This window comes from Vulpes vulpes, chromosome 3 (assembly GCF_048418805.1).
Source record: "Vulpes vulpes isolate BD-2025 chromosome 3, VulVul3, whole genome shotgun sequence".
In the NCBI taxonomy this organism is placed as follows: Eukaryota; Metazoa; Chordata; class Mammalia; order Carnivora; family Canidae; genus Vulpes; species Vulpes vulpes.
Window position 1 is genome coordinate 96180207 of NC_132782.1, and position 14219 is coordinate 96194425.

A 14219-nucleotide genomic window follows, 5' to 3' on the forward strand; every position below is an offset into this window, starting at 1 on the left:
ACCTCAGTCGACTGAAAGGCCTTCAGTGTTTTCCCCAACACCTAATAGCTGAAACCTGGAGAAGAGTCCACAGCCTACCACCACCCTCTGCAGTTTCACCCTCTGATACTTCTGCCCTTGGCGTCCTGCCCCTCAACCCCCAATCAAAGCTCATACTCTTCTAAGGCTGCAGGTTGAGTATCGTTGGGTTGACTCAGCTTGCAATCCCGTTCTATTCCTCTCCTGGTTCACTTGGCTAACTTCTACTCTAAGACAATTTTCCCTTCCATCGGCCCCATTCCAGGTGGAGTGAAAGCAGTTCTCTGTGCTTCAACAGCTCCCTACCTACCTACCCTACCTACCACAGATTTGGATGCTATTTTTCCCTATTAAATAATGTGGAGGTAAGTGTGCAGCTGTAACACAGTGCCTGGCAAAAGGTTAGAAACTAAAGTCAGAGCTGTCAATGGAATATAAGAGTATAATAGTAATTTCACTGGGTCTTTAAAAAAATTTTTAAGGTCCTTGAAACCTTGATACAGTAGGAGATGAGTGCCCAGCTGTCATCAGGATTCAGATTTTGTAAAAACAAACAAAAACTTTATAATTATGAACATATTCTTTTCTCTTTCCACAGTTTGTATTGTTCTGATTACAGCTTCTGACTATGTACCTTCTAGAGACCCTCTGTAGCAAATTACACCTCAGGCTTATTTTCAAATATCTTAACGTAAGCAGCAAATTCTTGAAATCAGCCCAGGTACTAAACAAAAAGTGAAAAGGAAACTGACACCTTATTTCCTACTATGTGCATTATGTGTATTATCTCGTTTAAATTCTCATTTTACAAAACATAAGGAAACTAAGGCCCAGAGAGGCTAAATAAAGTTTAAGGACACACCATGTAGTACACTATGTGGGAGAGTCAGATTTCAATGCAGCTCTCTATGCAGCTACAAATTCCATGTTCTTCTCAAGTAGGGAGAGATGTATATATTATTAGAACCTAGGAACAGCTCATTACTTATATAAAGCACTTACCTTTGAAAAAACTATCGGCAAGATTAAATAACTATGCATTAAATTGTACACACTTGGCAAGTTACTACATATGCATAATCAGAAACATTAAATATTAAAATGAATCTCCACTAAAGTTAAAACATACAATCAAATGCTTTAAAAGATCCAATAAGAGTAGTTTTCTTTTTAAATCTGTTTAGACTGCTTAATAGATAGTTTATACATATATACTACCTTCTTTTGAGCAGCTTCCTTCTTTTTCTTGTCGTCTTTTTTCTTTTTCTTTTCTTCCATCAACTGTTCTTCTTCTTGCACTAAATCCCTGAACCACACAGTTGCAATTAACTTTCCCAGAATGTATTAAGAAATAAAAATAATGTTGCATACAGATTCATTTTCACTCTTATTAGAAATAAAGACATGACAAATTACTCTTTTCATCATTCACTGAAATAAAGCACAACCTGCAACCTCAGTCTAACTCTGGGGCTGCTATTTTGTACTTTGCTTTAGTCAAGTCACAAGTAGCAGAGCTTTTATCTTCATGTCAAGTCAAGGAAGACAACCTAAAATTAGCAAATTTTACTCTAGGAAACAAGCTACTCCCTCCAATTCTAGAATGTAAATCTTGTGTAAGCCAGAGTTACCTTGCTTCTCACGCCAATCATCAATTAGTAGCTAGGAGCAATGCCTCAGACCTCCCCACAACCCTCTCTGCCCAAGTATCTGGGGTATCTTTGGCTTTCCTTGCTCTAAAAAACTATTATTTTTTCAAAACACAAGTTATTCATAAAAATGTCATGCATTTCAGCTTTACAATAATTTCATATTCTATAAACATTCCAAACCATTCTATCAATACATGAGAATCAATAATACACTTATTATACAAGTCTGTTTCAATTCTAAAGATCAGAAAAGCTCAGAGTTGTCAACAGAAGCTCTGGTTCAGGATTTCAAAATGAGAGACTGAGCAAATGGGACTGCCTCTTCCTTTCCACTCCCCCTTACTGAAATGATAGGAAAAAAGGTAATCTATCTCTTCAGAGCTGAGGCATGCGCAAAAGCAAAGAAAGCTACAACCCGAGAGAAGTCTTGAATGGAGGTACGTGCCATCCTCTGGTGGAGCTCCAGAGAGGTTCCAACAGAGCAGGAAAAGCAGAAATAGACACGGAGCAAAGAGACTGCCTGAGGAATAGAAAGGCCAAACTATTCAATATCTCCTACCCACTCTCCATCCCCGTGAATACATGGCCACACAATAGCAGCTGAACTTGAATCCAGCCTAAAAGCAGAAAAACACTCTCTAAAGGAACCAGACCTAGGCAGGAGGCAGGCAAGGCTCCTGCAAGGGTTTTGTGGCCCAGATCAAAGTCTTTATTGGAAAGTATCACCACTGTCCATCATACCCTGAAGCGAAGCCTTCCAATCACCACACTTCTCAGATACAGAACTGCAGGCCAGCCATTCCAGTCAAGGCAGAAACCTCTACAGAAATGAGCCAAGTTAGAGGAAACTCTAACCTACTCTAACCTTTCTTACTAGAGGAAACTCTAGTTACCTACATCAATCACCCTAGATTCTAGAACCTAAACCTTTATCCACAATATCAACAGACACCAAAAACCAGATAGTTGAAGAAAATCAATACATAAAGAGGAACTACCTAATTGTCCTGAGGAAGCTTCCTGAAGAGAATATTATAAATATGGGGCAGACAAGATAAGGTTCAAGGAACGTGAAGTAGACATTTTGGGGAACTGCAAATAGTTTACTGAGGCCAAAATGCAGGTGGCACTGGGGATGCAGAAGAGAGAATCAGTGACAAGCAAATATGTGGCAAACTGGAGTGCAGTGACATCACGCTGAACTGCAGCTGGCTCAGCTGATGGGACACCCTGAGAGGAGCTGCAGGTAGGCAGTGAAAACCAGAACGAGTGACACTATGTATGATTGATAGTAATCCAGCAAAGTTGAATATGTGACCACTAACTTCGGTCAGAAATTGGAAAGAGAGTAGAACTGTTGCTATATTCCGTTGTCATTTTGTTCCAAGTAGAACTGCCATGTGGCTACCAGAGTAGCAAAACAGACTCATGCCAACTACAACCATGACTCACTCTCGCGCCTCTTCTATGTCAGGGAGGCAAGTAGAGTGAGCAAGCCCACGCACTGTGATCCCGACTAAGTCAGGGATGGAACTAGCCACGGCATATGATTAACAGTAAAATCAGTAAACAGATGAACTTATGTCACTGTCCTGTCCTCCATCAAGAGCAGATTACCAGCTCTAACTATTTAACCTTCTATAGCCTCAGTGTCTTCCTTAAAATTGGAGATAATTTCTGTACTTCATAACATTTTTGTACAGACTGAATGAGGAGTGCTAACTTAACACAGTGCCTCTAGTAAGCACTCAAATGCCTAGTTATAAACTCCTCTCACCAGTTCTCAGTGGCACTCATGACTGTCTTTACTTTTATCAAGATTTTTAAAAAAAGATTTTATTTACTTATTCATGAGAGACAGAGGGAGAGAGAGAGGCAGAGACAAAGAGAGAGGGGGAGAGACACAGGCAGAGGGAGAAGCAGGCTCCATGCAGGGAACCCAACGTGGGACTCAATCCGGGGACTCGATCCGGGGACTCCAGGATCATGCCCTGGGCTGAAGGCAGGCGCTCAACCACTGGGCCATCCAGGCGTCCCTTTTATCAAGATTTTATGGGCACTTATTATGCAGAAACATCAGGAATCTTCAGCACCTGTTCTTTGTGCCCTCCCGTGAATTACAGACACAGGTCTTTGTCCAATCTTCTTGTCACTGTAATTCTACCCTATGGCATGCTCCCTTACTATTTACCTGGAGTTTTTTCTCTCTTCTCATTTTTCATTTTGAAGGCTTTTTGATGAGGTTAGCAAGTGTTTTCCAGGCCCCAAATGGTGGCTTTAGTACTTAGAAGATGCAGCACATAGTTCTCAAGGGAAAACTACATTCTCAGCTGATATTCTAAAGAGAGGGGAAAGTTCTATTCCTCAGTACTGTCACCACAGCCAACTGACCACACCTAACTCATATCTCCTCCTCCAGAAAGCCAAGTGGAAAAATATATAAATATGCCACCTGGGCCAAAACACCTGTACCCAAACACTTTGGCTTTTGGGATTTTTTTTTTTTTAAAGATTTTATTTATTTATTCACGACAAACACAGAGAGGCAGAGACACAGGCAGAGGGAGAAAGCCGATGTGGGACTCGATCCTGGAACCCCAGGATCACGCCCTGAGATGAAGGCAGCTGCCCAACCACTGAGCCACCCAGGTGTCCCAAGCTTTTGGGATTTAAATGCTAGTAGAGTCACTTAAGACATCTGACTCCTAACATTTACATATCTATCAGAAGGAGGAAAGGCTGATAGATCTGATAGGTCTATGTGGTTCACCATATTGGACAAATGCTCCACAAGGTAACATTTCAGTCAGCAATCATTCATTCCTTGAAGGTTACTAGCAGGGCACCTCAAATCTGCAAGTTCTGGAACTAGGAATGAGAAGAAACCTCAGAGTGATTAAAATGTCAGTGACTGGGGCACCTGGGTGGCTCAGTGGTTGAGCGTCTTCCTTGGGTCCAGGGTCCTGGGATCAAGTTCTGCATCCGGATCCCCACAGGGAGCCTGCTTCTCCTCTGCCTATCTCTGCCTCTCTCTCTCTCTCTCTCTCTCTCTCTGTGTCTCCCATGGATAAATAAATAAATAAATCTTTTTTTTTTTTTTAATGTGACTAAGGGTACCTGGGTAGCTCAGCCAGTTAAGCATTCGATCTTGGTTTCAACTCAGGTCTTGACTCAGAGTTGTGCAATGTCCCACATCAGGCTCCATGCTGAGTGTGGAACCTACTTAAGATTCTCTCTACCCCACGCCCCGCCTCTCTCTACCCCTCTATAAAAAAAATGAACATCAGAGACTATTCTGGGCACTTCATGTATATTTTCCCATTTCATTATCACTTTTTTAAAAATGATAAAGATGAAGATACTGAAACACAGAAAAGTGAAATCAATTGTCCAAGGTCATATAGCTAGTATAGGGAGAAGTCAAGATTCAAATCAAGGTTCTCAATGTCCTGGTCTTTCCTCTACAGCATGAAACCCCCCACACTAAAGTACCAGCTCCTTTCAGGAGTCACAGAGAACAAAACCTTTTGCTTTAGACATATTAAACTGATAGATCTTCTAGTATATCTTTCCCCAGACTGCATGCCTCCACAATCCTTTCCTTGTTTCATTCCACCTTTTACAAGAAGGTAATCTACCAATATGGTAAAATGTACTGCAGGAAAGAAGATATTAGAGTTCCAAGAACCATAGCTGTGTTATCAGGAGCAAGAGGAAAAAAAAAACAAACAAACAAAAAACAAAGACAAAGACTGAGCAGCCACTGGTCTCAACAAGAGGAGACCAGGCACTGGTGATCTTTGAGAGCAACTGCAGCATTTCTTTTGTGAATGTCTATGGGATGGTGACGTGGGAGAAACAACTAGATACAGCTAGTGCGTGGCTGTAAGGTCCCATATCTGAGGAGTTCAATATCTGAGGCAAGGGGCAGGGGAAGGTAGCTAGAATGCCACCAGAAGTGAGCAAAAAAGCCTGTCCTTTAGGAAAAATTCATCATGGAAAATGTCAGATGCATGACAGAGTATACAGTATGCTATCATCTGTGTAAAAAGCAAGGGAGAGGATATGCACTCCCATTTCCCTGTACGTGTACAAACTGACTATAAAAGAACTCCTCAGGGAAAAAAAGGAACTCCTCAGAAACAAATAGTGACTGTGAGGAGGAAGGAGGAACTAGGCAGGTGAGGGATGGGAGCAAGGCTTTCACTATACAAACCTCTTCATATACTTTAATTTCTGAACCATGTGTGAATGATAGCATTAAAAAATTAAATATTAGGGATCCCTGGATGGCGCAGCAGTTTAGTGCCTGCCTTTGGCCCAGGGCGCGATCCTGGAGACCCGGGATCGAATCCCACGTCGGGCTCCCGGTGCATGGAGCCTGCTTCTCCCTCTGCCTGTGTCTCTGTCCCTCTCTCTCTCTCTCTCTGTGTGTGTGTGTGTGTGTGACTATCATAAATAAATAAAAATAAAAAAATTAAATATTAAAATTTTCAAGCATTAACATTAAATGAGTAGATGTTAATATTTTAAAAAGTAAAAAGCTGTTCTCAGGTTCTGGTTTGCTGGGAGATTCGGTCATGGGTGCCTGCAATACTTTGTTGGATATCTTTCTTGTATCTACTGAAACGGTTATATGCTTTTCATCTTTTGATGGCTAATGATTGTGTTGATGGATTTCCTAGTAGTGAACCAAGTTTATATTTGCTAGTATCAACAAAATTCTAAATATTATTTTTAAAAACAAATTTTTCTTTTCGATAAATGCAAATTTAAAAAATGAAATTATAATGTTATACTTTTGTTTTCTAATTTTACTGGCAAAAATGTTCAAGAGTAATAATACCTAGTGCTGGGCATCCCTGGTGGCTCAGAGGTTTAGTGCCGCCTTCAGCCCAGGGCCTGATCCTGGAAACCCGGGATCGAGTCCCACATCAGGCTCCCTGCATGGAGCCTGCTTCTCCCTCTGCCTGTCTGCCTCTCTCTCTCCCTCTCTGTGTCTCTCATGAATAAATAAATAAAATATTAAATAATAATAATAATAATACCTAGTGCTAACAAGAATGACAGTTAAAAGGTTCTCTTATATTGCTGGTGAAAAACTATTATAATCTTTGGAAAGTATTGTGGTAAGAGTTTTAACAAGTTATACACATGGTAGTTAGCCAACTTATTCAGCAGAATGTATCTGATGGTAATAAACTCCTAGTATGCAAGGCCATGTGCATATCAAAGTTCACTGCAAGGTTCACAAGGGCTGAAAAGCAGAAAAACGAAATGTCTGTTAATGAAGAAATGGCTATTCTATGGCATAGCAGAGCATTTTGTATCGAAAAGGAGTTGATCTGTTTATTGATTTGAAAGAATGTTCTTTCCAAAAAATTTTTGAAGACCTTTTAATTTTAAAAAAGTTTAAGATTTTTTAATTTTTAAATGTTTTATTTAAAAATTTTTTAAAGATTTTATATTGTTTAATTTAAATGTTTATTCTATTATAAAGATTGTACTGTTTTTAAACTAATCACTAAACCTAATGTGGGGCTTAAACCCACAACCCTAAGACCAAGAGTCCCAGGCTCCACCGACTGAGCCAGCCAGCCACTGCAGAATATTCCTTTTTTTAAAAAAAGAAAAAGCAAATTGCAGAAATGTGAATGTTATCCCATACTTTTTTCAAGCTGTTTGTATGTGTTTGAACAACTTTATACAAATTTAGAGAAAAAGACACAAGGAAACATCCTCCTGAACTAGGAACAGAGTAACCTCACAACTGGACCAAGTATTTAGAGAAATTAATTTTTTTTAAAAAGTGCATCTTGGGACTTCTGGGTGGCTCAGTGGTTTAGTGCCTGCCTTCAGCCCAGGGCGTGATCCCGGAGTCCCAGGATCGAGTCCCACATCAGGCTCCCTGCATGGAGCCTGCTTCTCCTTCTGCCTGTGTCGCTGTCTCTCTCTCTCTCTCTCTCTGTGTCTCTCATGAATAAATAAATAAAATCTTTTAAAAAATTAAAAAAATAAATAAAATAAAAAGTGCATCTTGGGGGCTCCTGGCTGGCTCAGTCAGAAATGTGTGACTCGATCTCAGGGTGGAGACTGTTCAAGTCCCATTTTGGGTATAGAGATTACTTAAATACACAACCTTTAATAAAAAGTACATCTCAATTTGAAATGTTAACATGTATATTATTTTTGTAAATTACTACCAGAGAAATGTTTAAAATACCCTAAAGCCCAGGATTTGCTTTCACTACTCCAGGCCCCACCCCATTCCTCAAAAAAGGAAAAGAGAAAAATGCAACATGATTGACAAAATGTTGGCAATTGCTGAAATGGGTGCACGTAGCTTCCTTATTCAGTTCTGTTCTAATCTATGTACGTTTGAAATTATCTGTAATAAAAGACAAAAAAATTACAAGCCTCCAAACATATGATTAAAGGCAATAAGGAGAGAGATTAGAGAGAGGAAGAAGCAAAAGAGTGTCAGAACAGTCTTGGGAGCAGGAAGAGAATGGGTAAGACAAGTGCCCATGCTAGCAGCAGGACACAGCTGGGATCTAGAATGCCCTTCCTTGTCCTGCTCTTCCCAGTGCTTGATGGGTCAGTTTTTCCTACATTCCCAAGAGGAGTATCATTAGAAGTAATCACTTCCAGGGTACGGGGATGGGTCAGTCAGTTAAGCCTCTGCCTTTGGCTCAGGTCATGATCTCAGAGTCCTGGGATCTAGCCCCATGTCAGGCTCCCTACTGAGTGGGGAGTCTGCTTCTCCCTCTCCCTGCCATTGTGCCTACTTGTGCTCTTCCCTTTCTCTGTCAAAATAAAATAAAAGTCTTTTTTTTTTTTAATAAAAATCTTTTTAAAAACTAAAAAAAAAAAAGTAATCACTTTCAAAGGGTACTTTTGTAAGCTGCTGTTGAAGTATGGACTAATAGAGTCCACCAGTGAAGAAGTTGAAAGTATCTAATATTAGATTTTCAAATGTCACTATGTCATGATCCATCAATTCCAATCTAAGCCCATAAAAAAGAAATTGTACAAAAACAGATCCTGTAAAATAGCCTAAAAGCCAATCAACAGAGAAAAGTTAAACCATAATGTACTCATACCATAGAATCCTACACAGCAGGTTAAGAAATTGAAGGGGGTTTGTAGATTTCCATGGCATGCAGAGAAGAGTTAACATAGCAGGTCTGAGACTGTGATCCTTACAAAGGTCAGCCCTTGGCTTGGTGTCAAGGCAGCTGGATTTCAGAGAGGTTCCCATCATTCCCTAAGTGATAAGGGTAAACTATACAAACAATACAGTTTATGCTGAAAACCTTTCCCTTTGGGAATCTGGAATGTTGGTACATGTTAGAGGGTGCCTATGTGACCGGCCCCTAAAAGAAACCTGAATTTCTAACGAGCTTTCCTGGTAGATGTCTTACACATGTTGTCATAATTTGATGCTAGACAAATTGAGCATGTCTTGTGTGACATGACAGGGAGAGAACTCTTAGCAATAGACACCCAGTTTCCTCTGCATTTTGTTCAATGTGCCTTTTCTGATACTTTTGATGTAATAGATCATAGCCATGAGTACAGCTGTATGTTGAATCCCAGTGAATCATCAAACCTGAGGGTGATCTTGGGGACCACCTAACAAACATAGCTTTACAGATAAAGATCTCTAGGACACACTCCTGAGAAGGTCACACTATTCAGATCAGTATATCATTTGTTAGGGAAAAAAAAAATCCCATTAAAAAGTACACTTTTTCCACAGTACAGTTGAGAAGCAGACCCTCAAAGTTACATGGATGAGCTGACTCTGCATCCAAAACTATTTAGTGATAACCTATACAATGTTTAGTCAATGAAACAATAAAACTTGCTTACGAATTCCTACAAGCCAAGCAGTCTCTGGCACTAGGAAAACCTAAGCAGAAAACATGATTTTAAACTAGAATTTTGTAGAAACAACTGAACACACCTAAATAAGGAAACAAGCAATCATTTGGCAGAGGCTGTAAGCAAGTACAGGAAAATAAGATATGCACAAGAGCTGTTAGAGCTACGGAAGTCTTCAAGGAGCAGTAAGTTGATCTTCTTGAAGGATCTTGAAGAAGAGTCTTCTACAGACAAAGGTGGGCCTTTTCAGGCAAGGGAGCAGAGATGAACACCAGTAAAGCAGGGAGAATGGTCAGCATGGTGATTTCAGGGAGCAGTACTGACAGGGAAAGAAAAAGGGAGGAATAGCTGGGTAAAAGTAGGACACAACCTGCTAATAAACAGGGATAGAAACCTAGTGTACTAATTCGAGTAAATGTGTAACATCCTCAGCCACAATGGTGGACTGGACTGGAAATGAAAAGCAAAGAATAACACCAAGGTAATCTTAAGAAACTAGAATAGTTGACGGTATTAATAAGAACGACAGGAAAGATAGGTTAATGACAACTCCAGGTTTTAGAAAGCAAACATTTTTAAATGAAGGCTCTGCTGTTGAAACTGATCATGCCATAATGGGACAAGGGGTTATATCTTGTTTTACGAAACAGAAGACTGGGGGCAGCGTTCCAGAGGGCCCAACTGGCCTATCAGTCAGCAATGTACCACAAGCCAGCTCATCACCATGCAGAAGCCAGCTGTATGTGACAAGCTGGTTATGAAAATACATTTCATATCTTCTGCCAAAAATGCTCTTCTCCTACTTTTCCCCTTACACTCTATTCTATTTTCTCCCAGCCTTCCTGCTTCCCCTTTTCTAGCTGCTTGCCAATCCTCCCTTCTCTTTTTGTCCTTCTCGCCCTCCTACATGTAAATTAATCACCAAAGCCAGTCTAGCACCACACAGTACAAAGTCACTGGTAATCGTCAGAACTATGACCTCGCCACATGGTAGAGATGGAAACTCAGCTGCAGGAGAATAGGTAAGAATGAAATCAGGGGTTTGGAGATGCTTTTCAAAACCTTTGGCAGTGATACAAAGATGACAATAAAAATGAAACCTTAAAAATAAAGACAACTAGGGATGCCTGGGTGGCTCAGCGGTTTAGCCTCTGCCTTCGGCTCAGGGCATGATCCCAAAGTCCCAGGATCGAGTCCCATATCGGGCTCCGTGCATGGACCCTGCTTCCCCCCTCTGCCTGTGTCTCTGTCTCTCATGAATAAATAAAATCTTTAAAATAAATAAATAAATACATACATACTAGTAATTATTTGCAGGTAGAAAAGGGGTCAAGGAATAAAAGTATCAGAGAAAGTGGTGGCAGAGGGGATGGCACAAAAGAGGCTAGTTTCCAGTCACAGGTAGTTTAATCTCCACAAATACTGAAGGAGTTCAATAAAAGTGATGCATTCATAAAATGGAATTTATACAACTATAAAACAGAGAAGATGACCTCTATGTTCTGGTCAGAAAGGATCAGGAAGGTGTGAAGTTAACTGGAAGAAAACTCTAAGATTCAGTATACTATGTTTTGTGTTAAAAGGAAGAAACAGGGGATCCCTGGGTGGCGCAGCGGTTTGGCGCCTGCCTTTGGCCCAGGGCACGATCCTGGAGACCCGGGATCGAGTCCCACATCAGGCTCCCGGTGCATGGAGCCTGCTTCTCCCTCCGCCTGTGTCTCTGCCTCTCTCTCTCTCTCTCTGTGACTATCATAAATAAATAAAAAATTAAAAAAAAAATTAAAAAAAAAAAAGGAAGAAACAGATAAAAATATATATCCCCATGTGTTTGTATTTGCATAAAGAAATTCTGGAAACACATACATAAATAAGAATATTTGTGGCAGGAATATGTGGAGCAAAAAGGACAAAAGAAAGGATGGCAACAATACTGTATATTTCTAGAAACTATGTGATTTTGAGCCATAAAGCACAGACAGAAAGCTTAGCTCTAGAGGCACAGGTGGGAGTGAAGAGTCAGTGTATCTTTCCCTTAAGAATGAATGGAAAATAGGACAGAGAGAGCAGTGTGTCATCCAATGATAAGTAGTCTGGATCTCTTCAAAGAGTAAGAGCTGAGCCCTAAAGGGGGTTTCCACTGGCCCCATAATCTGAGCAACAAAATAAGGCAAATAAAGGATTATTATCCATTGAACAGAATATTATTAAGAATCCATGAGTTCTTACTGATATTAATAAATGAATGGATGGATGAATGAATGAACAGGGTAAAGGGAAAGATCTTGAGGCAGAATGTCGACTAATGTAGAAAAAATGATGGGCCGTGGAAAGTCACTATTTGGTGATCCATTGATTCAGGCAGGAATCCTGATGAAAAACAAAGTATTTTACATAGTCTCAAAGTTCTCCCATCAATAATTATTAACTACAAAAGCATTTACAAACCTGACATGTATCACCCTAACCAAGTAATTGAAATTATGATCACCAGTAATGGGATAAATGAATGTCACGCACTTCCTGACAGGACACACTACTGAACACACAACATCTGGTTCTGCGCTATTCCTGCCAAAAATGCATTAACCTGAACTCAATTGAGAAAAAACATCACACAAATATGGACTAAAAAACATCCTACCGAATAACTAGCCTGTACCCTCTAAAAAATATTAAGGCCTTCAAAAACAAAGACTGAGAAGCTTCCAGAATGCAGGTGACTAAATGAACATGAAAACTAAATGCAAAAACAAAACAAAAACAAAATGCACCTGAGTTAAATGCAACCTGAGTTCCCGGATTAAATCTCTGATGAGAAAAAAAATTTTTTTTTATTTGCTCTAATAGGCATTTTTGAGACAACTGGCAAAATTTGAGTAAGGTCTGTAACTTCACTATTAAGGCTGCACCAACACTACTTTCCCAATTTTTTTTAAAGATTCTATTTATTCATGAGGGAGAGAAAGAGAGAGGCAGAGACACAGGCAGAGGGAGAAGCAGGGTCTATGCAGGGAGCCCGACATGGGACCCCAGGATCACACCCTGGGCTGAAGGCGGTGCTAAACCGCTGAGCCACCCGGGCGGCCCTACTTTCCCAATTTTGATAATGGTACTGCAGTTACTAAGAAAATGTCTTTGGGGTGCTTGGGTGGCTCAATCAGCTACGTGTCTGACTTCAGCCCAGGTCTTGATCTCAGGGTTGCCGAGTTCAAGCCCTGCATTGGCAGTCTACCTTTTTTTTTTTTTTTAAAGTCTTTGCTTTTAGGAAATAACTACTTAAAAGTTTTCAGGTAAACGAATATTGTGCTTTCAGGTCACTCTAAAAGGGTTCAGAAAAAAATAGTATATGTAAAAAGAGAGAATGATAAAGAAAATATGGTTAAATGTTAGCATTTAAGGAATACACATGATGGATATTCAGGAATTCTTTGATCTATTCTTGCAAAATTTCTCTAAATCTGAAATTATTTTAAAATAAAAAGCTCAGGTTGAGGACAGTTGGTGAGATTAGAAACAGGAGAACAGGTACCCCATCACAATGACAGAAACACTCTATAGGAGCACCTGGGTGGCTCAGTTTGTTAGGTGTCTTCCTTCTGATCAGGTCATGATCTTGGGTCCTGGGATTGAGCCCCGTGTCCGGCTCCCTGGTCAGTGTATGCTCCCTCTCTCCCCTTGTCCCTCCCCCACACTCACCCTCTCTTTCTCAAATAAATAAACAAAATCTTTAAAAAGAAAGAAAGAGGGCAGCCCGGGTGGCTCAGCAATTTAGTGCACCTTCGGCCCAAGGAGTGATCCTGGAGACCCAGGATCAAGTCCCACGTTGGGCTTCCTGCATGGAGCCTGCTTCTCCCTCTGCCTGTGTGTCTGCCTCTCTCTCTGCCTTTCTCTCCCTCTCTCTCTCTCTCTGTCTCTCATGAATAAATAAATAAAATCTTTTTAAAAAATAAAATTAAAAAATAAAAAGAAAGGAAGAAAGAAGGGGGGGGGGGAGAAAGGGAAGAAAGTAAGCCTAAGTGATTTGTACAGTACAAACACTGATCCAAAACATGGTTTGCTAAACTACCTTCCTAAACTCTACTTCTCTTCTGAGGCTTAAGTTAATTACTAGTTCCTTCATGATTCTTTCCAACTCATACAAACCTCACCCTTGACCTCTAATTAAACAATGCTCATTTTCTAATTATTTCAGATGTTAATCTCACTCTTCCAAATAGGACTAATTGCAGCTCTGAGGGCAAAAACCAGTTCTACTTGTATTGTACTCCCCAGCACTGGGCCCTGCAATTAAATTCCTGCTTCTTGCTTTTACTAACACTCTAACCCTATTACCATCACCAAAGAGGTGTTCTTTTCACTCTTACTTCTACCCGAGTTCTGCTACTTACGGGCTTCAGTCTCCACTACTTACTTGTGTCAGCAACTGGTTTGTTTTCTCTGAAGCTTCCATCTCCTCATTTGTAAGAAGTCTCAAATTGTACTTCCTACCTAGCTTTATTGTGAAAGTTAAATTAGGTAAGTGGTTAGCAGATGCACAGAATATGTACACTCATTGTTAGCTACAAGACTTAGGTACAAGACACTGTACTAAGACTAACGTTGGGATACAAAGGTTGCAATTGAAGAAGGGAGAACCTACAGTAGAAAACAGAACTGATACAG

The 14219-nt window shown here is 40.3% G+C and overlaps 1 protein-coding gene across 48 annotated transcripts in view; it reads right to left on the reverse strand.

Moving 5' to 3' along the window:
• TNRC6A (trinucleotide repeat containing adaptor 6A) overlaps nucleotides 1-14219 on the reverse strand; it is a 207413-nt gene that overhangs the window by 80692 nt on the left and 112502 nt on the right. For 30 of the 48 annotated variants that reach the window (XR_012000602.1, XR_012000601.1, XR_012000600.1 and 27 more), the window contains one exon: nucleotides 1237-1324. The exons of the other annotated variants lie outside the window; for them this stretch is intronic. Coding sequence is in view for 25 of the 30 variants with exons in the window: in XM_072753650.1 (XP_072609751.1) it covers nucleotides 1237-1324 (88 nt within the window). In the remaining 5 variants the exon portion in view is untranslated. The remainder of the gene's footprint in view (nucleotides 1-1236; nucleotides 1325-14219) is intronic. 48 annotated transcript variants of the gene reach the window in all.